Source organism: Rhamphochromis longiceps, linkage group LG5 (assembly GCF_057381845.1).
Source record: "Rhamphochromis longiceps isolate RC_006_pf linkage group LG5, R_longiceps_female_GT1.1, whole genome shotgun sequence".
Taxonomy (NCBI): Eukaryota; Metazoa; Chordata; class Actinopteri; order Cichliformes; family Cichlidae; genus Rhamphochromis; species Rhamphochromis longiceps.
Genome location: NC_140561.1, coordinates 39,158,293 through 39,184,853, shown reverse-complemented (window position 1 = coordinate 39,184,853; position 26,561 = coordinate 39,158,293). Strand labels below are relative to the sequence as shown.

Here is a 26,561-nt window from a genome sequence, read left to right as displayed (position 1 = left end):
GCATTTTCAGTAGACACAACCTCAGCATTTGTAATGCGCACACTTGATGCTTCACCTCAAATGTCAAAGCATTTTCAAAATACTCCATCTCAAAAATGTCAAACCGATTAGAACAAGATTCAAAGCTTATTTTGAATAAATCACAAAGGCAGATGTTTGATCATTAATAGAATAGTTTATTTTATTTGAATGAACAAAAACAGCAAAGCGACGTTTACATCTGATCAGTAGGTAACGTCAAGGTGGAGGTGGAGAGGAACCATCTTTTAGACCAGGAATGAACAACAGGGAAGCAGAGCTGGAGGAAGGAAACAACCAGACATTAGAGATGCACGTGGTTTGATACGTCAGTAAGCACGTTGACGAGCACGACAAACATTTTGTTTAAATAAAAAATAAAAAAATACTATTCTTACTGAGCTAGTATAAAATAAAGTACTATTCCAGTTTACATAATATTTACAAAACTTAAATTAAAAAAAGATCTAAGATTAAACAAAAGCTGTATACAAAACATGAATGCAGCCACCATGACATCACCTATTGGCTCGTAAAGTCACCGTCTCACAGATGTTTTGAAACTTTACGTGCCTGCGAGACGCAGACCTGACTGAGAAACTGAGTGATGCTGCGAGCTCATCACAGGGCAGCAACATTCATATGGTAGCCCCACCCTTAAGCAAACCTTGCTGTATCATCCATTTCTGACTCCATAATTTATAAGAACGGCCATCATGTTGTATTCAATGAGACTTTAAACAACTCAGAGACCAAACTCCACAGAGCCAACCGTCTTTTTTCTAAACACTTCTCTTCAATCTGAATTATTTCCAGTCAGAGTCGGCACTCCCTGTTGGCCTTTAGAAAACATACAAATTCAAAGGACCTCAGCAGCAGGCACCAAGCTGCGTTCATAATTAAACGTAACAGTTTCACTAAAACAAAATCTGAGCTTGCAAAAGAAAACATCTGCAATATTGTGAGATGGTCCATCTCCATGTACTGTGTTGCTCATGCATAATGTGCAGCTGTGAAGCTAAAGCCTGATGAAAGGTGAACTGCTTTACTTAACACTCAGCTTCAAGAGTGAAGTGGAAATACTTCAGAATAATGGAATTTATCATTTGTTTAGGATTCAATTAAGATCATGCCTGTGGTCAAAAAAAAAAAAAAGACTTTTAAAAACATTTTTAAATTATTTAACTCTCCCCCCCCCAATTTTTTTAAAAGACTGAGATCTGCATCATTCTTTTGAAGAATTGCTACAGCACCTAACATGAAATACTTTCCAACAATGTTGTTCACTTTCTTGAAAACATGGCTGCTGTAATGTTTGTTTGCATGCCAATAAATCTGATCAGATCCACTTTCCCTATATTTAAAGCTAGCTGTGTCTCTTGTTCCAACCACAGATGTGAACTTTTTCCTTTGAATATGCAGCCCTGCTCAGTCACAGAAACTGCCCGTAAACAAGAAAGAAGTTGTTACAAACTGCAGTAATAATAAATTCTCAATATCTGCACATCTCGTATCATTTTCAGAAAATATTAAAAGGCTAATCCGACATATCGTAGATGAAAGTTCGTGTTTCCATGACCTGCTTTAGACTAAGAATATTATCTCCAGGAAAAAAAAAAAAAAAAAAAGCAGAACGTTAATGCTGATGGAAACACCATCATATCATATGTTACACTCCATATGATACCGAAGTTTGAAATGACAATATTTAAAGCCAAGTAATGAGGCCCTCACCGTGGCTTTACTTCCCAGTGGGCTGCACACTCTCAAAGACCCCAGCTTCCCTCATGGCGTTGAAGTCTTTGATGGCATCGTACTGCTTGTAGAAGTCTGCGTACGCCTGTTTCTTGGGCTCTGTCACCGTGTACTGTGGGGAATAACAACAAAAATATGACAGAACTTACTGCAGGTAAAATTAGTATAACTACAGAGATAACAGAGACTACTCAAAGTATTAAAAGTGAAAGTAGGATACTCACTATGCAGAAGAGTAAAACTGGTCACAATAAAAAAAAAACTATTATATTACTGTATTTATTTGTCAACATCAAAAATGTCATATCCTTTAAGTGAACGATTCATTGCATCTTATAAACTGATCTGAAAAAAAGAAGTTTAACTAGAAAATAAATGTGATGAATAAAATATGATCAGCTGTCTGCTGAGCTGTAAGTGGATCTAGACACTGACAGGACACTTGATGTGTTCCTTTCATCACGGCTGTGTCATTTTTTTAATCTTAGCATCACCATCAGAGTTGTGTTTGTAGCCGCCTGAGTGTGCGTCATCCTCTCACCTTGAATGCAATGGCAGCTGTTAAAGCCAGAGTGAAAGCAATGGGCAGGTGAAACCTCAGTCGCTTTGCAAGCAGCCCCCTCATCATTGGCTTTGGCAGAGACATGATGAATCACCTGCAGAGGGGAAAAAAAATACAAAAAAAAATCATTTAAATTTCCCCCCAATTATTAAATTCTGTACAAATATCAGAGAGAAAGAACAAAAGTACTGTCTTTATATCATTTCACTTTAAAATGTTTAAAACAATCATTTCCTGGTTAGTGATCAGAGTCAAATAAAAGCTGAATTTAACAACCCAATTTAAAGAATGACCCGATGTAAATACAATGAATACAAATCATGGTGTGTGTTTTGATAAAAGTGGATTTATAAAAATAAGATGCATGTAGTTTTATAGCTTCCATGTTTTACCATTGCCACCATGGAAGTTTTAATAGAGACAATAAAAACTGCAGTGACGACACAGAGAGTGACCGTGGAAGGAAATATGGGAGAAAACGTGGATGAGACTAAATGGCCTGCACACAAATTTTATGTATATCCAAATACTGCAGCACACTAAAAGTACCAGGATGCCTGTTGCCAGCATGCTTTGGTGGCTACTGTGACCCACTCAGCAAGGGGGTCAAAGGTGAAAGTACAAAGTCAAAATATGTTGGAATTGTACACATACTGAATACTGCAGTACATACAAAGTAGTTTTTAAATGCAGTTTGCTAAGCAGACAGTTTTGAAAACAATGAGACTCGTCCCTGATTCACCACAAAATTTCACCATGTTGGCTTTATTCTGTAGTTTTGCTATAATAAATGGACTAAATGGGCTTCTAACATAGTCCTTTCTTACTCTGAGCAATCCAATTACTCACCCATTCACAAGCACTTTTTCCAATTACTTTTCTATGCAATTGCTTTCTAACATTCACACACATTCATACTATGACGGATGCATCAGAGAGGAATTTAGGTTAGTATCTTGCCCCAAGGATCTCTGGAATGAGGACTGATTGCCTTGGATTGATCCACCAACCTTTCGATGAGTGCATGATCCGTTTCTACCTTTCCACCAAAACACATTTAACAGAAACTGAATTTAATGCAACTTTATAAAATAAACTTGATCAATTTTTAAGACAAAAACAAAGATTTTAATTTGTGAAACTCATTTTTGGATTTTTAGACTATTAAAAAACAGAAACCCTGTTGGTGACAAACCAAGGCTGCAAATCTCCTCACTGGACAAACTGAAATCTGAAAATATCTTCCATAAGACACCCTTTTCCCTAAAAACTGACACAACAATTAAACTCACTATTTGACTAAATTAACTTAGTAATAATAAAACAAAATCGGTACATTTTCCTTTAATTTCTCATTTTTGATAAATAAAAATACATTTCATACAGTATATTAACCCTACTTAAACATAATGTGTAAAAAACACATTTATCTCAGTCCTGATTTTTTTTTTTTTTAATAACGCAGGAAAGTTTTAATCTTGAAACCTTGAAATGCATGTAGACATTTACTCAGGCAGTTATTCTGAATCATTTCATAGATTAAAGTTAATTTCGGTAGTCACCAAAATATAAAGACTATACAAATAAGAACCCGACTAACAGTTGATATATCTGCTTTAAAAAGGTGTGATAAAAGCTTTATTCGGCTGGAAGTTATACCGTCATCTTTGTTGGTGCAGATTTAAATCCTGGATTCTTTAATGGTCATGTTTCCACCTCACGTCTCTGGCACCAGTTAATAAATAAAAGCGGGTAAAATGACCCATCTGAGGCTCCTAATTCGCCTGAAGGTCGTTAGCAGTCACCCCTAAATGAACCTGCTGTTCTCAGATCCCTGCTTCACCTGAACTAACTCAATACGACATACAAGATCCAAGACAACAATAAAATATTGAAAACACGCAGAATGAAATGAATCCGTGTGTGTGTGTGTGTGTGTGTGTGTGTGTGTGGAGGATCGCCATTACACATGGCTGCAGAGTCAGGTCTGCACTCAAGCGGTGTGACCTTAGTCCCATTACTACCTCTGACGTGTGCCCTCGTTTACACTTAAAGACTCTTAAATAATATCTATATGCATTATCGAAGGGCTTGAACGGGCTGATTTTGATTATTAACGAAGTAAAATCGGTTTGACGCCACCAGCTTCGGCGCAGGGTCAGAATAACGTTAGCTCACTGGCGACACTTAAAAAAAGTAATTTGCTTTCTAATACGACCATTTCTTTACCTATTGGTGGGACAAGCCATACCAACACAGCCTGCATAAATTAGCATGTATTGTTGGACTACAGTTTATAAGAGTAACAGGCTTTGTGTTAGCGCCGAGGTAGCTTTAGCTGTACACAATGACAGCTAACCGGCCCGCGACAAAAAGAAGAAAGCAGAGAAAATAGGAGAAACTAATAACCCGGAAGATATCAGCCATCTGAAAATCAACATATTATATACAAAATTCAGTGTAAGAATATAAACGTTTTCCGTTTTGACAGATACTCACAGGTTGGATTCACGACCTTCACAGAAACCGCTAACGCACTGCAGCTGCAACCGGAAGAGATTCTGACGGGACGGCGGAGGGACAAACTTAGGTGGAGTAAAAGCGAAGTCAGTCAGTCAGAGCAACTGAGGTCACAGAAGGCAACAACGACAAGGTGACGTATGAAAAAGTTTTGTATGATATTATTTGTAAAACTATTTTATCTTGTTTTGTTGTCTCGCATTATGACATCACATCAGGAAATGGATCTTTCAGTATATTGCTTTGCATTTTCAGTTCTTGTCAGTATTGTGGAAATTCTCTCAATTACAATTACAAGAATAATTAAAAAGACTAATAATAGCACTGAAAAAAACTAAACTAAAACGGCACTTTTCAAACAATAAAAAATAAAACTGAAACTAAACCGAATTATAAATACAAGTCACAATGAAATAAAAAGAAAACTAATTATAAAATACAAAACTAAGTGAGATTTATTAGGTTCAGTTATACCTGTGGATGTATAGAAATTTCTATGAGAGAGGGCAATGGACTTTCCCCACTAGATCTCTTTGGGAATAACTTTGGGGGGTGAGATGCGGCGAAAAAGCTCTACAGATGTGATGTTTGCTTTGAGAGTGTTGATGTAGAAGTTTTAAGATGATCAGAATGTGCTTCACTGAGTCTTTGTGGATCAGAGAAAACAGATGTTAAGAGAGGAGCTGTGGTACTTTATGGGGAAGGTAGGAGTGGCAGAGAAGTGTGTGAGAGGGTGGTGCAGGACATGTATGAGGAGGACAGTGACACAGTGATGATGTGTGCTTTATGAGTGTCAGGTCATGGATTCATGCTGGGGGTTGGGGGTTACACCAGGGATCTGCTCTGAGCCTCTTCTTGTTTGCAGTGACCATCCCATTTCACAGCCTCGCACTTCCAGCCTTCTCGGTCTTCGGAGGAGCCGGCCCACATAGACCGCAAAGCCTGGGTCCTCCGAACGATGCAGCCCCTGAATTGAGACACCGCTAAAGTTAGAGAGGCAGAGATAGTTTGGACATGTGCAAAGGGGGGTTAGTGGATATATTACATAAAGGATGGTGAAAATGGAGCTTCTGGGCAGGAGCAAAAGAGGAGGACCACAGAAAAGATTTAGGGATGTAATGAAGGAGGATATGCAGATCCTTTGACCAAAATTTAGCTGTTGTAGTAACACAGTCTGACCACAAGAGGGAGGCAGAACAACACAGAATGGTTAGAAAACAGAACAGCGACCAAGAAGTGTTCACCTGTGGAGCCTAACAGCTTGTGTAGTATAATACTATATAAATATTAAATGTAATAAATGAATAAAAATAAGAACAGAAAAGCAATTTATAGTATAAGATCAGAATAACATAATACTTACGTTTTATTTAAGAAGGCTGCAAGTTCTTCATTCATTTATTTTATCATTCATTAGTTTATGTAAGTTATTATTATTACTATTATTATTATTATTATTATTATTATTATTATTATTATTATTATTATTACTAATGAACCATAAGAATGCATTTTAAATTCTCTACTTATTTTCTTTTACTTGTATTTTGTTTGTTCTCACTTGGTGTTTAAACTGTTCACTGAAATTTGAATAATAATATATATTTTTTGATGTGAGATGAGAGATTATTACCCTAACCTGAAAAACACGAATGATGCAAATGATATTTTTCTCAGGCTAATTTTAAATCTATAGAAAAATAGTTGTTATTTAATATCTATAAGTTCAGTAAATGCAGGATTGAGATAAAACAACATTATTTCAATTGCAAAGAAAAGTTTCTTAAACTACAGATTCCAATGGTCATAGTACCAAAAGTCTGTACATTCTAAAATGATAAGATGTAAAAGCACATCTTTGTAAGTATTTACTGAAAATATTATTTACTGTCATTGTGCTTTCAGGTCAAAGAGGAACATCACACAGTGAAAGCAGTTTTTAATAACATACTTTATTGTACAGCTGCAGGCTGTTCAGTGTTAAGTGGACAAGCATCACTACATGTGTGCAGTACATAAAAAACAGGTTTAACCCTGGAAAAGTGAAACTTGTTAAACGAGCCTCACTGCAGAACAACATCCTGTACAAAACAGAGACACCAGCCACACACTCCACCCGCCCTCAGCTTCACTCCTGTAAAGTGCATCTTAAGACCATAAAGACCATGACATCAGAAGGATTCATTAAAAGACTTCAAAAAACTGCAAACAAATTAATGGTCTTCACAAATTCCTCAAGAATAATAAGTCGGGATAATTAACTTTTTAATGATAATAATGACAATAAACCTGAAATGCTGTGGTTGCTGGAGACGAGATCAGGTAAGAATTTCATTTGTGATCTTTGGTGTTTGACTGAGAGTGCACTCCTGCCTCAAACCACCACAAATTCGTAGTAACTGAATTTAATGAAGCATTAAACATTCTTGTAGTTTGTGTGATAACATGTTCAAATGTTTTTAAAAAGTAAAATGTGTCATATATGTGTCATAAAAAAGTTAACTGATTAGTTCATATATATATAGATATCTATATATATATATATATATATATATATATATATATATATATATATATATATATATATATATATATATATATATATATATATATATATATATATATATATATATATATAGATATATATATCTATATATCTATATATATAGATATATATGTTAGAATCATCTCCTGAATACCAAATACCAAAGACACGGGATTGAATTTTCTCACCCACCCACACAACCTAGAACAAATCTAAAACTGATATGAAAGCTGTAATGAAATTCTTGACAGACGCCTCTTTCCAAGCTCTGTTTTAGTTAGTGTCAGTTACTTATGGTTTAATGTAAAACTTGTTACGTGTGTGTGTGTGTGTGTGTGTGTGTGTGTGTGTGTGTGTGTGTGTGTGTGTGTTTGCACGGTCTGACAGATGAGAAGAATGACATCAGTGTTTCTCAGACGTTTTCTGGCGTGCCTCCCCCATCAGAAGCCAAAAATGTTCACGCCCCCACACTCCTACAACATTTTTCCTTTATTTATTAAAAACATGACCCAAGTTGACTTTTAATTACAAAAATGTCAACCTGCTAGCATTAAAACATGTGTTTATTTTCTGAACATAAGTTATATAATTACATTTTAAGCTTGATTTATCATCCTGTGCTGAATCTCTGCTCTCGTGTGTCTGCGTTGCTCTGCTGATGTTGGACTCTGATGAATTTTAAACGGCGTGAAAAGTAGAGAACTTCAGAACTGACTGAGTTTACGCTCGTGTTTAAATGATTATTACACACACGTTTACTTTGGCAGACTGATAGCTGTTGCAATTAGCACATTACCACTGTGAGCCCATTAGATCTCATTCAGCAGAGACATTATCCTTGTGTTAATCAATATGATGTTTTCACTGCATGTTACCACCAAGTGGACCATAGATGCTGCAGTTCACGCAGCTACAATGTATCAACTGCACAATTTTAATGGAGCCTCAGTTTCACTGCATGTTATCTGGTTGCCCGGCTGCAGGGGCCCACAGATTGAAAGCGCCTTCATGAGACAGAAAATGAGAAATTCACAACCAGAAATCATAAAATCATATCTTGTAAATCATTTATTGTTTGTATGAGAGCGATGGGAATTTTGTTTTTTTGTGCAGTAATGAAGAGCAGAGACCAACAAGAGACAAAAAAACAATATTGTTCGTATTAGGAAGATAATTATGGCAACAATACTTTGCTTCAGAATCTGGTAAATCACTGGCGTGTAGTTCACTTTCACTGAATTCTTTTCTTTGCTCATCGTTCAAAACAAAAACAGCTGAAAAAGGTTGATCTGCGTTTTGTTTGCCTCCTTTCTTCCTGTAAAGTTCTTTAAGTGTTGACATATGCAAACATGCGATTACTTATTCATGAAAAAACTCAATCTGCTTGCCATTATTTCTTGACCAATAATGAAAACCAGAGCGTTCAGGGTCTCTCCAGCTGCGTGCCTCTGCATGATTCTCTATTTATGATGCACAAGCTTCAATCAACACTGTGCACGGTAAGTAGAATCTGAGATGTGCTGATTCGGCATCTAAGACGTCCCACAATTACGTCCAGGCTCACACGAGGACCCAGGATGGACCGTCCACCACCGCCCAAAGGAGGTGAGTGGGAAGAAAATCACCTTCTCCTGCTGGACATCATCCGCTGTGGCTCCTGATGTTGTTCCAGCTAATCAGATCAATCCTCAACGTGACTCTCAGGTTTCATCAGTTTGATCTGATTCATGTTCTGGCAGTCACACCAGCTTTAGCGTCCACGTTTATAAAATTGTTGATAAACATGTGGAAACGCTGGCTTCCTTTAAAAACAGTCCAAGTAAAAGTGGGTTGTGAAAGCCAACTCCACTCTTTGCTCAGTCACATATCTCTCAGTATTAAGCTGTCCGTGTAATAAACTCCAATATCCTCACTGCTTGTTTTCTCGCCTTATATTAACGTTTTCTTAAACATAGACGTTTTCTGTAGAAAGACTCGCAGCAACAGAAATCACAGGACAAACTCATAGAGGTCATTCAGTCCTTACAACAAAAACAAGGTTGTAAATATTTTTTGCTAACTCACCTTTTCAGTATTTGGAGGCTTGCAGGCTGCTGTGGCTGCGAGCTGTCATAGAGCTGCTGCTCAGAGTCGCTGCATCATGTTTGCCATCCTGCTCCCTGTTGGAGCAGTTTTGATCTGACAATTATCTGACTAATAGCCTGGCGTGCTGTGTGGTGCAGGCTGTCCAAAAAGTTTGCGCTCCAGTTTTGATGAGTGAAATTCTAGTATTTGAATAGTGTGTTAGCAATTTGCAGGGATCTGTTTGAGAGATGACGCTCCTCACCAAGATTTCCAGGAATTGGTAACTCAGAACGCCACCCTTTTATCCAAGTATGGCCACTTCTGGCTGCAAGAGCCCAATATGGCAGGGACCAAAACACTAGCGCTGAGGTTTCACAATCACACTACAAAAATGATGGGTTTGTATAATTTGCTGCCCTGTGTACCATCTGGAAAGTACATTTTCAGAAATCTGCAGTCTCTCCAGTCTTTTGATATCTGTTAACAAACAATCACTGTCTGTGAAATATCTGGTTTGTTGATTAACATGTTGCAGTGCTTCCACATGGCACATGTAATGCAATTGCTCACCAAAGACCAAAAACCAGCCAATCACTCAAACCTCTCTTCCATTGTTGTGCTGGTGCAGACTGTCCTCATCTCAACAGATCTGAGAAGCAGACGTTGGGTCCATGGGAAGGTGATATGGCAGCCAGAGGCCGTAGCACCTCCCATAGACACGGACATCAGCTATCTAAATCTTGTCTGTGTTTCGGTGCCGGTCATAGATAGTGGCACTATAAACACACTGATAACATCAAAGAGAATCTCGTATTCCCTCCTAAAAAAGTAGGTGAATACCTTCATGCTAGCCACAGATTTCAATTCAGATTTGTGGATAATATTATTTATTCCTATTTACAGTCTTTATTAGACAGTGACAGTTTAATGGGGGCAGCCCAGGCTACAGTAGCGAACTCATCCTTCAGTAGAAATGATGCCTGTTCTACCAGGTGAGCTATGAGGGTCCACATTCATGCCTTTTACCATTAAACACATTCTCAAATGTCATATAGGAAAGTACCGTGAAGCTGCCAGTATGCTCCAGCTCTGGAAACCCCTCAGTCACCCTTTCTGTACCAGCCGGGGTGGAGTGACTGAGTACCACAGAGTGTACCTTTTCTAACCCAAAAGCAACAATCCAACCCACGTCTCAAGCGACTGGCTGGCTGTGTGGGTGAACACTTTTGGCACTTCTCATGTGTACAAACCAGCACAACCATTTTAATAGCTTCCAGCACAGACTGGCTGAAAATGTGTGTCGTTATCATCATATTTAAAGGACAATCACATTTCAAGCAGACGAGATATGTTCTTACATGATCCATCCCTTATTTTCCTCAATATGATCCTTGGTTATGAAAACAAGTCCAGGAGACATGTAACAAACAAGGTCCTCACGAGTCACATGACTTTAACCATTATTGTTTTAAAGTCACTATTTCCTCAGTTCAGGGCTGTACCATATCATATCCAAGAGGTGTTTTAGGGTTGTACCATGATGGTGGTGAAGGTGGGAGCCATTGTTTTGAAGCTTTGCTATCATTAGGATGGTATTTCGGAGGAGTTGAAGGTCGATACCGCTGTGGTATTTAAGCTCCGTTGGATCAAACCATTGTGGAGGGTGAAAGGTGCCTTTAAAAGTCGTAGGGTCGTACCATCATGGAGGTGGCGCGCAGAGAGTAGCTGGGACCTTTGAAGTGGTGCCACTTGATGCCGTTAAGCTTCCTGATGTTATGGCCGATGGAGTAGTACACACCATTTAGGTTGGAGAAACCGCAGGCATCAAACCACCAACCTGATGGAGGCAAGAGGGAGTGAGAAACAAAAGCCAACTAATAACACTAATGCAGTAATAAAACAAGCAGACTGCAGTGGTACAATTTTACTTTAGGAGCACTTGAAGCATATTTTGAATGGAGGAGTGACAGCTAATGTGAACCTGCCAGATGTTTTTATTTAGGTCCAATTAGAGAAAACAACTCAACATTATTTCAACAATGTTTACTAATATTTTTATAATGAACTGTGGGTCTTTAATCGTTTCAAGTAAAATAAAGTTTGTATTAAAAAAAATAAATTAAATTTTTTTAAAAAAAAGTTGTTTTCAAAAAAGTGCTCAACTTAAAATAATGAAAAAGTGTAGTTTGATTTTCCCTTTTCTTATTTTTCCTTAACTACCTCTCATGTGTGAACCAAGTCACATTTAAATCCCTCGTCTCACGTCTCGTCTCCTCCTTTGAGTTTTCTGAATAAAGCATTTGATTGGCGTAGTGGCATCACGTGGGGTGAGTTTCAAAGCATCTATCGACTACATGCATTGACTACCATAAAGACAAAGATGAAGGCTGCAAACATTAAAACAACATGAGCATAAAAACAAGAAAAGTTCTGCTTTGAAAAACAGAAATGATCTGTGAAAATCTACTAACAGGTAAAGAACGGCGTCTCATCCACTGTGATTGGGTGCTCATTAATTCTTTATAGCATTACAGAGCACGTTTGTGACGAGTTACCATAAATATGTAACCCATGTTTTCAAATGTCAGTTTCTTTGATTGACAGGTGTGCTGGTTGTCGCAACTCTGCTAGTTTGCTGCTTGTTAGGTTGTGTCTTGTTGTGCAGTTAGCTGCACTAATAGATGGTTAAAGAAGTTTGAGCTTTGTTTGTTTCTTTGTTTTTTAGCACTTATTAATGGAGTGCATTTATACAGCGCTTTTTTAGGCACCCAAAGCGCTTTACATTTCCACTATTCATTCACTCTCACATTCACACACTGGTGGAGGCAGCTACAGTTGTAGCCACAGCTGCCCTGGGGCAGACTGACAGAAGCGAGGCTGCCATATCGCACCACCGACCCCTCTGGCCAACACCAGTAGGCAGTAGGGTAAAGTGTCTTGCTCAAGGACACAACGACCAGGACAGAGACAGCAGGGGGATCGAACTGGCAACCTTCCGGTTACAGATGAGCTTCCCAATCCCCTGAGCAGATATTAGCAGATATCTGTATTTTTGTGATGCACCCATAAAGTTTTTGAAAGCAGCTTGCTAACTGAGCTTGCCAATAAATATGTTCACACACATAAATGTTCACCACAATACTGAAGTGCCACTTGAGTCAGTGTCACTGACTCACGGGCGCCCTCTGCTGCCCTAAAGCCAATTTGCACTTAATTTCTATTGAAAGGGAAGAATAGAAAGTAGAACAGTTCCCTGCATTGATTTTGGTCAAAGTTTTAAAGAGTCTAGAAACCAGTGTGTGATGTCACTGTGGCTGCCGTCTTTGATATACAGCTAGTGCTTTTTGAGTGAGTGGCATGTCCTCTCTGATATTTGTTTAGTACTGAGAATGTCATTCTGAAATAATCACACAAGACTCATATCTGTAGAGTTTCCTCAGTACAGGACACAGAACAGGACACATTTCTGTTTAAGCTCCATTTAGATTTATAATTATGTTTGTTCTAAGCCTGCACACAATTAGAAATGTTTGACAAACATAAAAAGTTTTTAACAGTGACTATAAAAGCAATAAAATGTCAGCAGGGGGACCCACTGGGATCTGTTTCTCAGTTTTGTAAATAAGTGACACGTGTCCGAAAATAATACTTTAATTCCTGATCTCAGGATGTTTTTTTTCCTTTTAGAAAGTTTATATTATTTCCATATTTGGGGGTCATTTTCAAAGTCTGACTGAAATTTCTCCGTGAGAGAAAACTGTAGCTGTACATGTTTGTCTGTTCTTCATCTCTCTCCTTACTGTTACTCCCCTCGGTTTCTTATTTCGTCTGTGTCACCGTTTCTCTTTCACTCAGTAAATTGCTGTGATTTTAAATGACTCACTGTCTAATGGTGACCACTGGCGTCTTTTTCTCAAAGGACTTGACGTTTTGCCGAAACGATTAAGTTAATTCACAGCCAATCGAGGGGAGTCTAAAGAGCTGTTTGTCTTGGCGTTGGCGTGAGATGAAGGGTGGTGCAGTGAAAGATGATGGGGACAGATGTTTGAAAGAGCAGAACTTTGGGGGGAAACACTGCTAATTTTGATCTGCAAACAGCAAACAATGTATTTGTGAATCATCATGTGTGTTTTATTTGTTATGTCAGTAGTAAACGTTCAATAAATGTATCCAGTTGTTTCATGGTTTTCATGGTTTTAAGTCAAATTGTGTCTTTGCAACACACAGACTACATCCAAGAATGCTGAGGTGATTGTTGCGGTGATTTTGTGCTTTATAAATAAATTTGAACTGAACCTTATTATTTTTTAATTCAGGTGTTTTTAGCCCACGTGCTAAAGGTGTATAAAATCATGTACCTATGTATGCCTTTACAGACATTTGTGAAAGACGGGCTTGTTCTAAAGAGCTCACTGAAACATGCTCCATGGTTTCAAACATGGCTCCACGATCCTCCTAGGTCTTCCATGACCGGCTGTAAGTTGTGTTGTTAAGTGGAAGTGTTTACGAATCACAGGAACTCAGCCATGAAGTGTGAGAGCATGTAAAGTTTCAGAGCGGGGTCACAGAGTGCGTAAAAGGCCCCACGTTTATGGCCAAGCAGCTCCTGTAGGTGGGATGACCCAGAACTTTTGTCCATGTAATGCATGCAGTGTTTCTATTTTCTCAAAAATATCTTAGTTTCTCAACTTTATGGAGTATTTCCAATACATAATCTCGTTTATTTCATTTGTTTGCTTTAAACTGCTGACGAACAGAAAAGCTTCTACCTCCAGTGAGCATCATGGCACATTTGCAGTGTTCACAGTTGTCGTTGTCTTTGTCTCGGGTGCTGAAGCCGGACCCGTGGGTGGTCAGGCTGCTCTGCTTCCCTGCTGTGCCACTGTAACCTCTCAGATACAACCTGAGGGAGAGGAGACACACAGGAGGACAAGATCTGATGAAACAAACACTGATTTAATCTTTTCTTGTAGACAGGACGTATTTACAGTACATCTATGAGGCAGTTAATCCAGCGGATCACCATCTGGTGACTCTGTTTTTGGCAGGACCAAGTGTGTTGGTCCTTTATGGAATTCACTGAATTCTGACCACCCATGGGACCGGCTTTATGGAATTAATGGAATTCCATAAGGTGTTTTTATAAAGCTGTGTGAAAATCTTTCTGTTGCTCAACACAATCACAGACGAGTGCATCCACTCACTGAAGCATGCCAAAAACAGTTCCCCAAGCTGAGCTGCAGTGTTATCAGTTTTCATCAAATTAACAGCAATTTTCACAACTAATAAATTATAAAGTGTTTTTTTCCCCACAGACACTCTGAATAATGCAGCATCTCATTTCCTCAGCTGACAAGATCAACAATTTCAGGACATCATTTTTGGGGCTTATGAATCTGTGGTCTCACCATGTCATTAACAATTTAATTATAATTAATAGCAGGAAAATAAATCGCAGAGTTACAACACAGCAGTATTTCCAAAACAATCAATATTAGTCTGTTCAAGTTTGAATGTTATACACGCCTTCAGATGTAATCAGCAGCTTTTTATTTTCATTATTATAGTAAAAATAAACTCTAAAAACATTAAAGTAAAACACTGTCTGTGTGTGTGTGTTTGGACTGCGGTTGTACCTGTACTGCTGTCGCTCACTGGTCAGTGTAAATCGGTCATAGTGGGAGTGGGCGGAGTTTCCCTCCCAGTCCATCATCTCCACCCTCATAGAGTAGACACCTTGATTGGTCAGCAGGTGCAAAACTTCATTACCCATCCAGTACTCGCCCAACACGTCCCCAAAACCCTGCAGGGAGAATCATAAGAGGAGCACTCTTTACACTGATAACTCAAACTTTGGGACTGAGATAAATCCTGGTGACTGTGACACAAACGCACCATTTTGTACTCCCTCCAGCTCCTCTGGAAGTCCACGCTGCCATTAAACCGTCTCTGGAAGACTGTCCAGCCTCCACCACTCGTCTCCATGTCACAGTAAACCTTCAGGGGGAGAAACAGAAATGACTGATCATTAACTACCAATGATGATTTAAATTATATTAACTGTAACTATTAGAATCACATTATTCTAAATACAAAGACACTTGAATATAAAGACAGTTTCTCTTTCTGTTGAACATTTTGAGGTCATTTAAACATAATCGTTGAAGCTGATTTTTAAGGGCAGTTGTTAGCTAGCAGGAAACAGATGACAAAAAAGGAGTTTGATAAGAAAACTCCTGTTAAAGCCATTTTATAAACATTTTAATGTACAAAAATGTTTGCACATGTTTGCTGTTGAGGCGTTACCTGCACAGGTTCAGTCCTGTTGCCGATGTAGATGTGATACAGGCCGCTCACATAGTGACCGGCCTTGTAAGCATCTGCACAGTCCCTCCACATCTGGCTCCTGGGAGGAGCTGCTACATCAAAACGCCAGAAGATTGTGAGAAATATAAATGTACTGTGTGAAAAATACTACATGTGTACCTGTGTGTGTGTGTGTACCTGTAGTACTAGCCACCATGTTAAGGAGCGTGTGGACAGACTCCATCAGCTGCGTCTGTTGTCTCTGCAGGGCGGTGTTGTTGGTGCTGGCGACTCTCAGCCGCCTCTCTAAAGACTCGATGGCCGCCATCTGAGTCCTGATGACGGACTGAGCCAGAAAAAAGTTTCACTGCTGTTTAAGCACTTTCTGCTTTTTGGTTCTACATCCCCACAGACTTGAAAATGTACTTTTTTGTTCTTTACTTTGACTTTTTACTTTTAATGATTTAACAGTTTTACAGATTTTAACATTTCTTGTAATGTTTGACTTTCCCTCGCCAAGACAGCCCAGATTACAGCAGTGAAATCATCATCTACGTGCTTAAAACTCTATAATTAACATTTATCACTCAAGTTTAGAAGCTTGTGGTTTTTAAACCACTTGGGCTTGCAAATATCACGTGAGGCAAAAATCCATGTTGATATTTGATTTCATAAACTTAAAAATGTTTCTGATGGTGATATATAAAATTACAAAGGTTTACTAACTTGAAGTCTATTCTTCTCCTGCCTCATGTCCTCCAGCTCTCCTCTCTGCTTAGACTCCAACATCTGAACTTTGCTCTCCAAATGACTGAAACAAAAGAAAAAAACAACTCAGCTCACAGCAGCACAGTTTTTGTTTCAGAGCTTTTTCCCATAAAGTAAACGAAAGAAACTGCAAAAATGCTTTGATTGCATAATTTACACAAGTCAAAGACAAAGTAGATCTTTGTGTTTTGATGATACAACCAACAAAGTTAATAAAATGCTCTGCTGTGAGTTTTCTGACTCATGTGTGTTATCAGCTCTATGCATGCTGTTTGCTTTTAACCAGGTTAGACGGCCGTGGCCCTAAAGTGCAAAACAAAGCAACAAAAAGAAAAACAGAAGAAAATCTCAGGAAATAAAACGAGACTTCACTTTAGACAAAAGTTTATTTTCTTTATTCTTGAATGAATAACAGTCTCAGTCATCCCGTCAGAGGACGAGAGTAATGGTGACGTTTTAATAGTTTTATCAAGAGTCATGTTGAACTGTGGTGATGGAGGGTTTTGGGTGATGCACAGGCTGAAAATCCTAACTGGGTTTGCATACAGAGTCCATCACTTCATGCTTCTCATTCTGCTCCTCTGCTATATTTTTTCTTATACGTTGCACTTAGATTTAAATTTTTCATATCTGGAAATGTGAATACAAAGGCTTTCTGTTATAAACTCTGCTGTCACACTATTTTTTGTTGTACTAAGGAAAAATGAGACTCAGTAATATCATCACAACAGAAATAAGAAGCTTCCTTAAACATAAGAGATGCTGGTGTCCTTCGCTGCACGCGGTTTCGCAGTTTGCCTCACAGTTCAGATGTGAGTCAGTAATTGTTCTGTGATATTTGCAAGATCGCACAAATTCCACTGTCTGTATGAGTCTTTTAAAACCTGAGGACTAATATTATTTTTTGGGAGATCAAGTTTTTGTGCAGGTTGTTTTTTTCTTTCTTTTTCAGATGCAAAGAGAAAAGCTGCCTTTCTAGTGCTGCAGGCCTGGTGTTACACAAACACTTGTAAAGAAATAATGGAAAAGGGCCCAGGAGATTCCACACTTACAAAACCAAAATGTAAACTAGAAGGGTTCTGGAACAGCTCACTTTATTCAGTCACGATTTCTACCCTTGTAATAGCTTTACACGCATGCAAACAAGCAGCATAGGACAGAGGAAGAAATCAAGGCTTTCCTGAGAAATCCTAATTACATCCAAGTGAAGAGCAGGAGCAGCAAAATCTTGATAAAAACATTAAGGTGGTCTGAAAGACTATATTCTATTCTGTTTTTGATGGAGCGGAGTTTTTACCTCCCGAATTACTCTGTCTCATTAGCGAAGCTGCAGCAGCGAAATAAAGATTAATATTGCGACCATCATTTCTGGTGCCAGATCAGACCACAGTTCTCGTTATCTGTGCAGCTGAACCAGCAGTAGAGCTGCTGAAAATAGACTCCAGCCCACAGTTGGGTCAACAAAGTATGAGCCAAATGAATGAAACCCGATGAAGGAGTGGCAGGAGTTTCAGAGGGGAACGTGGGACACTCGAAGTGGCTGAACTTCTAGTTCAAACTCGCTAAGAGTGCGTTGGTCTGCAGGAGTCCAGTGGAAAAATGTTATCTTCTTTTAAATGTTTCTACAAATAAGCTCCATCTAAGTGACTTATGTGGTGAAAATATGCTGAATACACACTAACTGCTGGCAGCCATTATCAGAACACTTCTTTTAAATATAGTAATTTGAATCAGCTGTGTTGGATCAAGGATACATCTAAAACCTGCAGGACACCGGCCCTCGAGGCCTGGAGTTGCCCACCCCTGATGTAGTGTCTTTGTCAGATCCACGCCTCACTCATAACATCTGTTTTTTAACAAAAAAAACAAAAAAACACTCAGCTAAATGCTCCACAATAAGATTTCGTGTCTTTACCGTCAGAGATTAGCGTGTTAGCATGCTAAGTAGCCAACCATACAGTCTCTTGAGGCTGATTCAAAGGACCATTAATTCTGCAGTTTTTTAGATTTTAAGATTAAAAATTTGACACATAATGTCATTTAACATTGTTAATAATCTCTGTCTCTCTTCCACAGCGTGTCTTTATCCTGTCTTCCTTCTCTCACCCCAACCAATCACAGCAGATGGCCCCGCCCCTCCCTGAGCCTGGTTCTGCCGGAGGTTTCTTCCTGTTAAAAGGGTTTTTCCTTCCCACTGTCGCCAAAGTGGTATTTCATAGGGAGTCATATGATTGTTGGGTTTTTCTCTGTGTATTATTGGAGAGTCGACCTTACAATATAAAGCGCCTTGAGGCGACTGCTGCTGTGATTGGCACTGTATAAATAAAATAGAATAGAATTTAATTTAGTATACAGTAAACACTTATTTCTTACACACTTTCTACATAAATAAGTAAACTGATATCAAAAGATTTAGGCTTCAATACTCTGCTGTAGTTCTGTAATACGTGAATATGAATCTTACAACCACACGTCCACTTTCTGAGAGGTGTAGCTGACATAAGTCAGACGTGAACCACCATCATGCTGTATCATGCAGCTCGTTTACAGCGATGACTGATGTTATTCTACATTAGCAGGTGAGACTTTGGTCACATTAGGAGCTGAAACACGCTATCAGCTTCTGCTTCTGATCACTTCAACATGCTGACCCGCACATGAACGGGGAAACGCTAATGTGGTGTGGACTGATGGGGAGCCACTGATCGCTGTGGTTTGTGCAGCATGAGTGAAGTGGTGTTTGTGAATGTGTGTGTTAAAATGTGTGTGCAAAGTTTATGTACTCTTGTAGATTCAGACAGCTGTTTTACTGAGGTCTCAAAAGTATGCGAGCCAAAAATGTATTGTGTGGGTGTTTATGGTTTCAGGATTTCTAGAAGTCTCTACTCCTAGAAATCAGGAGCAATCGGGCACAAAAGACACAAAGACGTCAGTTTTGTTGACACAAACTTAGACACGGTTGCTAATAATGTGTTCAGTGATGCAATCTACTTTGGCTTCAGTTTGAAGATGAAGCTGGATAAAGTCCAACTGGGGACTTTAACAGATTTCAGATCTGTATCATGTCATCTGACATGTTATCAGCTCTTCTTTGATTGCATTGTCAGACTGGTTTGGTTTCCCATTTTCTGTATCTGGACCAAACATGACACCTACATTTGTTTAGAAAGGTCTCATCGCCTTATTTCCTTCATACGTGTCAAAGTAAAATCCACATGAAAGCCAGGACGATGGGCTCCCAGCAGAACATCTCACGATAACGAGATGATCAATGTTACTGATTTGTTATCGACTTCTTTGTGCTTTTGATGTTGTGGCTGATCATCAGCGAATGTTCCCCTTGCACCACAGTCTCACACACCCGCACTCTGTTTGTCTGTTACTGTAAACATGCTCGATAATTGCTCTGCATGTTTTACTGCACAGTGCACGGTCCAAGTTCACCTCACAATGAAAAATGACAAAAATATTGTGTCTCCAAATATTTCTGCGTCTTGCAGTAACAGCTGAGGACATATTTACGTCGCTGCGATGATTTGCTTGTATTTCAGATGTTGTCACTGATAAGCTGCTCGTCTTTTTTCCTGTCAGACTGCAACAGAATATGTTTTAGATGTTGATCTGTCTCGGGGGAAATCTCAGAAATATGCCACTATTAAAGAGGCTGATCATGGACGCACGCTGTTGAAGAAGCAACATTTTGACATCATGTCTAGAAGCAGATCCAGTATGTAGCAGGAATGCTAAATCTGTCAGCTACCTCGTGTGCACTGCAAAAAATAATGTATATAAGCCTTCTCCAGTCTTTTTTTTTCTCGCTGTCGTGTCCGGCAGTGTAGCAATCAGAACTGTTTTCTGAATGCCAAACAGATTTACTTTCACAAGTGGAGCATTACGGCATTTGTTATAATGGTGCACTTGACAGTCACATTTTATTAGAATTTTATTGGTATTTTTTTTATTTTGGATCATTACAACCATAACGGACAAGACCAGGGGGAGGGAAAAGAAAAAAAGAAAGAAAGACCCAGCAAGCACAGTGCAGGAGCCCACGGGGGGCTGCAGCACCGAGCACACAAAGCCTGATCCAACGACATCATCTGAACATGAAAAAATAAATACTTGACTTCCAAATACATAAAACTGCAAACAGGTGAATATATATACAGTGCTTATTAAATGTATTAGACCACCTGTAATAAATACAAGAACACACAATGTGTTTGACGTCTGTCAAAACCTCTACTAACTATACTAAGAAAATAGCAAAATAAATCCACCTTTTTACCCAAACTTGTCATAAAACAAGTAAAACCTTCAGTCAGAATATTTTTGTTTGTTTGATTTCAGGAACACTTGAAACAAAGATTTACACCCAAAATACTGACTTTTGCTTTTTAAAAAATTTACATTTTTATATGTAATTTATAACAGAAGTAGAATGTAAAATATAAAATTTAATGTAATCTGATAAAATTAAATTTATTTGATTGGTATACATTCAGTTTACAGAAAACCTATTTTTTCTTAATGATCATTTTCATAAATGAACATTTGATTCGATATATTTCAGCTACATTTTCATTAAAAAATTGCTTTATTTTTATGAGGGCAAAGAAAAATGTATTAATAGCTACTAGAAAAGCTCATCAGTCATACACATATTATCCAATCAGTTTCATTATGTTTTGACAAAATATAACATTGGGATCCTGATGAGGTCATAGTATATAAAAGATAAACATAGTCTCCAGTTCTGAGAGTAAAGTCAGTGCTGAAGTGCCTCAAACCCAGATTCATTTCTCTGACGCCAAAAGAAGTCTAGTTTTATAAAAGTGCATGGGAAAACTACCCTCAGGCTAACCTGATCTATGACCTCAGTGACTTTATAGGGTCAGCTGCTAGCTGGAGTCTTAATGAATACAATATGATGTTCCTTTTGCAAGCTGTGCTCTTTATTAGTGTTAGAAAGGAGGTTATATGAGGTTCGGCTACTTTGCGACATGTCTCTGTCGTAGAAGCGTATGATGTCAGTCTCACATGATCACTTGGCTGCTTTTAAAGGTTGTGATGTGCTAACTTCACTATTGCCGAGTTGTTCTTCTACAGAAAAAAGAAATCCTGCCTCACTCCAAGAGGCTTCAATCCCTTCCTGTATTATTCTTGTTTCTTAACCAGTTTTGTTAACCGAGGTTTTATTAACTCGATTAACTGACAGCAGATGTTTTTGTTAATCAAATGTCCCCCAAAGGCCAATTCTGAGTCAGAACAAACCGTGTACAAGCATTCGATTGTAGAAAAAGTAGTCCTTTTAGCCGTTGTCTTTACTCAGAGTGATTTTAAATTGGTTTTATGATTCATTTCCACCTACGCAGACGCTGACAGAACAAAACCATTTCCCACCTGTTCTTATCTCGCAGCCGGCTGATCTCTGAAGTTTGCAGTAACAGTTCCTTTTCCAGCTTGTTGGTGGACAGAGAATTCTCCAGAAGCTTTATCTCTATCTGAGATGTGTGGTTTAGGACCTGATGAGACACAAAAACAGAGAATAAACTCACAAAAGTCTGTTTTCAGATGACAGGTTCACTGGCAGGTCCTTACCTTTGCTTCGACCACATGGAGCTTGCGTGTCTGCTCTGCTGTGTGCGTGAGCAGGTTCGTGCCGATTTCCAGCATCGTGGCCGTTTGGTTGTGAACGACATGCGACTGCATGTTGGCAACGTCACGCCTGTTGTTCTTCTGAAGGAAGTTCTCCAACTGCACTCAACGAAAGGGAAACACAAGGTGTCAGAGTCTGTTATATGAGAGGAAGATGAGAAGTAAAACAAGAGACACAAAGAAATCCATCCAGTGCACATCCAGTCATCACAGCGGAGTCATCCACCCAGAATCAAACAGACTGACTTCAAACTAAACGATTTTAATGACAACAGAGATCCCTTCAAGAATGAGGTGTGTTATAGTACAGCTGACCCTAGAGCAGTGGTGTCCAAACCCAGGCCTCGAGAGCCGGTGTCCTGCAGGCTTTAGATGTGTCCTTGATCCATCACAGCTCATTTAAATGGCTAAATGACCTCCTCAACATGTCAAGTTCTCCAGAGGCCTGGGAATGAACTAATCATTTGATTCAGGTGTGTAGGGTGAGATCTAAAACCTGCAGGACACCGGCCCTCGAGGCCTGGAGTTGGCCAAGCCTGCCCTGGAGTAACTTGTAGCATCTAAAATGAGTCTCTCAGAACCAAGACGACACTGAGCATCAAGATGAAAAGCCTCTGCTCTCTAAAAAGATCACTGGTGCCTTTCTGCAGTTTGCTGAAGTCATGTGAACAAGGCTGAACAATGTTTTGTGTTTAAATTAGATTAAAAGTTTCTGATTTGGAATGAGAAGTGTTTGGAGGAAAAACACAGCATTCCAACATAAAACTGCATCCCACCAATAAAACACGGAGCTGTTAGTTGGATGCATTAAAACAAGCTTCTTGGCCAGAAACATGAGATCAGTGAGCCCAAACTCGGGAGCATAAGTTAACTCTTTATTGCACAGTCATACTTCGTACAATAGTACAGTGAAATTAGAATATTGTGGATCATACAGCAAGAGAACAACATGTCCTCTATCCTGCACGCTCTATAAACCCCTACCCTCCAACCACAAACCCTTCCAGTATTTCAAGTTTGTAGTGGTAATCAGCATGCTAACAGCTTTAAGAAAAACAGCACACAGTATTCAAGCCAGTGACTCAGGACTGAGGCTGAAACCCTGTAGGATGAGCCAACCCAATGAGGAACCAATGTTCAACCCACAGGATCCAGAGCAGCTGAAATATTGCAAATTTCTGCATAAATATGAACGCAGCACCATCAGATTTTAGTCCTAGACGTCCTAGAAAAAGACAAAAGCAACTAATGAAAGGAAATTAAAATATTGGACTTTTTGTTTATTTAAGAAAAGGATCCGATATTATTATTATCTGTGAGGGTAACAGTTTAAGAGCCTTTGTTTTTATTACTTGGCGTGATCCACTTTTAGTCCTTTATAATGCCCAGAAAACATTCACGATGTTGGCGAGTGTCCTCCCATAAACGCTTCACTTTTGTCTTTTCACAACATTTCTGCTGGATTAAAGACTTTAACAGCCTGAACTGGACTAACTTGGACTTAGTCGTGGACGACTTGTTCATTTTTGCTGTTGATTTGCTCTTTGGGGACACTGATGGAGAAACTGCCATTTTTGGTGTTATCCCAGTATACTATTCAGTATTTGCTGAGTGTCTGTCTCAGCTACAATCACTGGGATTCATCATCTGGAACCCACGAGTGTTCGTACAGGTGCAGGGCAATGCATGGGTAAAAAGACACAGAGCCAATAAAACAGAAAAGACGAGTATGTGATGAAAAGCTAATGAGTAAGTTTGACGTCACAGCTAAAATAAAATGACTTGTGCTGAGTCTTTCCACAGTTCAGCAGTGAGTTGTTTTATTCTGGAAAGCCACCCACTCAGTGTATCAAGTTCACCAAATCAAACATGTTAATAAAACATGTCAGGGGGTCTGGTATATAAAGACGCAGGACTCTCCATCTCTGGGAATATCAACCCGTGCCAGCTCGCACTGCCATGCTGTAATCTTCAACCCCGACAAATAAATAATCTATCCATCCAGCCATCCATTCGTGCCTCAGTCTCCACGTCCTCAGGATGTCAGTGCCACTGAGAAGAAGGAGTTGATAAATATACTGCTGGACCAACAAACAGATTGGTCCCAGTGGGACGGCCAGTAACCAGCGGAGCAAAGTTCAGGCTCTGGTGTAGATCACTTTTCTTGCAGGGGTCTCGTTGCAAAACCTAATTTGTTATTCCCAATAGTGACATTTTTCAAAGGTTTAACTAGTGTTTAAAGTTAGTTGGGGTTTGGCATCATTGTTTCTTTTGTGTTTCATTATCACATTTTTGCACAGATATTTTTAAAAAACGTGTTTGGAGAGAAAACAGATTTACTTTGCCTAAACTGAAAATCAGCTTGATGCTTCATCTTGAAAAGCACATGAATGTCTGTATTTCCCTAAAAAATCAAGAAATGAATCGCAGGGATAATCTCATGTGCTCAAGTCAATACATCAGCATACATGAGCATCGTGTGCAGGTGATTGGGTCGAGCACATGGACAAAATCTATGAACATGGGTTTAAGCAATGCCAGGATTTCAAGAAATGATTAAAAAAACATGAACCCTGATCAAAATTAGACTTTAGATCAAACTAAATTAACTAGTTTTTGATATAATGATAAACAAATGCCAACAAAAGACAAGTTGGAGACACCAGTTCCATTGGCTAAAGTACTATTAATCTTAAAAAGAGACCAGTATCACCAGGCAGAGCATGGATAGGACTGTAGTGTAAGTGATTACATTTCCTTAAAGACTTTCCTGAAATCAGTTTAATGTAATTTATTTAAGTATTTGTGCTATTTTCTTCATCTGTTCCACAGTATTTCATAAATATTGGGGGCGATCGTGGCTCAAAGAGCCCCGGCTCAGACAGTCTCGGTCGTTGTGTCCTTGGGCAAGACACTTTACCTACCGCCTACTGGTGTTGGCCAGAGGGGCTGATGGCGCGATATGGCAGCCTCGCTTCTGTCAGTCTGCCCCAGGGCAGCTGTGGCTACAACTGTAGCTGCCTCCACCAGTGTGTGAATGTGAGAGTGAATGAATAGTGGAAATGTAAAGCGCTTTGAGGGCCCCGAAAAGTGCTATATAAATCCAATCCATTATTATTATTATTGCACTCCATGCTGTTTATCTTAAAGCTTTAGTTACCTATTATCAGACCTTTCGTATCAACATTTTAATATTTGCATCACCCCTTTTCATTAAAACATGTGTATGCATATATGACAAATATTATGGTTTCCTATGGATCCCTCCCCACCTTTGATAACCCGGACTATGCCCCTGATTATGTGTCAATAATAAATTTTCTTTCATTTTAAATACTCTCCATAATGGAAAATTGTTCCTTCCTGATGCTGCCAACGAGTTCATGTGTAAAAAGTGCTTCAGACTCTGGCTTTAACTCACTTGTTATGACTGCTAAACACTGACAGGTGATTCATTTTTAATAAGTACCGCCTGATTTTCAGCAATGTTTTCATGCTTTTATTCCCATCAGCTGCCGATGTTATCCTGGTTGATTGACCTTATCATGTTCATCATTCTTCACGCATGCTGACGCCACTATTACTCATTTTCACTAACCAATTAAAGTGATTCCAGTGCTATTATGTTTAGTCTGCTTCAATTCGGATTCAGATTGAACAAGCATCGCTCTGTTCAATCAGAAAATGATTTTACAAGTGGGGAGATGCCTATCGGAGCGGTCACAAATTCGAATGGCCTTTCTTAGGGACTTTAGTGTGAGAGAGTAAATCGAGCTAACCTGGACTAAAGAGAGAGGGGAAAAATCTGATGCTTTGTCTCAGCGAGAACTTAATCAAATAATCAGCAAAGGAGAAAATAGCTGGAACGAGCCGGTTCATTTCTCCCTCCTGCTCTGCTTCCTGAGATGTCGTGCAGATAAAAGTTTGATGAAAGCCAAAACCTCCACCTGGCTGCTGCGCAGTCCAACCAGCAGAGCCAGAGAGGCCGAAACAGACACAGTATGGACAGAAATATGCGGCTTATGTGTGAGAGCGCGACTAAATACTCTTGAGATTTAAAATTAGTTCTTGGTTTTGTTCAGTCCCCAGAGACAGAGCATGCTGACTTCCTGTGTGAGGATACAACCACACGCAAAATAGTACTTCCTTTTAAGACTCACAAAACCTGGCATATATTTATAAAAAGAGTCACACACACAAACACAATTAGCTCTGCGCTCACAATTGCACACTACACAAGCAGAGCCTGACCAGCGAGCCCTGGGATTACGCACACAACCCCACGTATGGAGGGCTGGTTTCTGAGACGCTAACTCAAACCACATGTTGGCTTTGCTGTGATCTGGCCCTCTGGGTGACTTCACA

The 26,561-nt window shown here is 39.2% G+C and overlaps 2 protein-coding genes across 3 annotated transcripts in view; both read right to left on the bottom strand.

Moving 5' to 3' along the window:
* Nucleotides 1–155: 155 nt before the first annotated feature.
* cox6c (cytochrome c oxidase subunit 6C) lies at nt 156–4,926 on the bottom strand. Its single transcript, XM_085407618.1, has 4 exons — nt 4,835–4,926; nt 2,315–2,429; nt 1,753–1,885; nt 156–298 (listed from the first exon to the last, which is right to left on the bottom strand). Exons 2-3 carry the CDS (start codon nt 2,417–2,419, stop codon nt 1,760–1,762), a joined length of 231 nt encoding a protein of 76 aa, XP_085263744.1. The 5' UTR covers nt 2,420–2,429; nt 4,835–4,926; the 3' UTR covers nt 156–298; nt 1,753–1,759.
* Nucleotides 4,927–7,697: 2,771 nt separating this feature from the next.
* angpt4 (angiopoietin 4) overlaps nt 7,698–26,561 on the bottom strand; it is a 77,583-nt gene continuing 58,719 nt past the window's right edge. The window contains exons 2-10 of one of the 2 annotated variants that reach the window (XM_085407616.1): nt 22,140–22,295; nt 21,942–22,063; nt 16,497–16,581; nt 15,969–16,116; nt 15,771–15,883; nt 15,360–15,461; nt 15,101–15,267; nt 14,234–14,367; nt 7,698–11,301 (exon numbers count right to left, since the gene is read on the bottom strand). In XM_085407616.1, coding sequence (XP_085263742.1) covers nt 11,141–11,301; nt 14,234–14,367; nt 15,101–15,267; nt 15,360–15,461; nt 15,771–15,883; nt 15,969–16,116; nt 16,497–16,581; nt 21,942–22,063; nt 22,140–22,295 — 1,188 coding nt within the window. In that variant the 3' untranslated portion in view covers nt 7,698–11,140. The remainder of the gene's footprint in view (nt 11,302–14,233; nt 14,368–15,100; nt 15,268–15,359; nt 15,462–15,770; nt 15,884–15,968; nt 16,117–16,496; nt 16,582–21,941; nt 22,064–22,139; nt 22,296–26,561) is intronic. The other variant, XM_085407617.1, reaches the window with a different exon arrangement.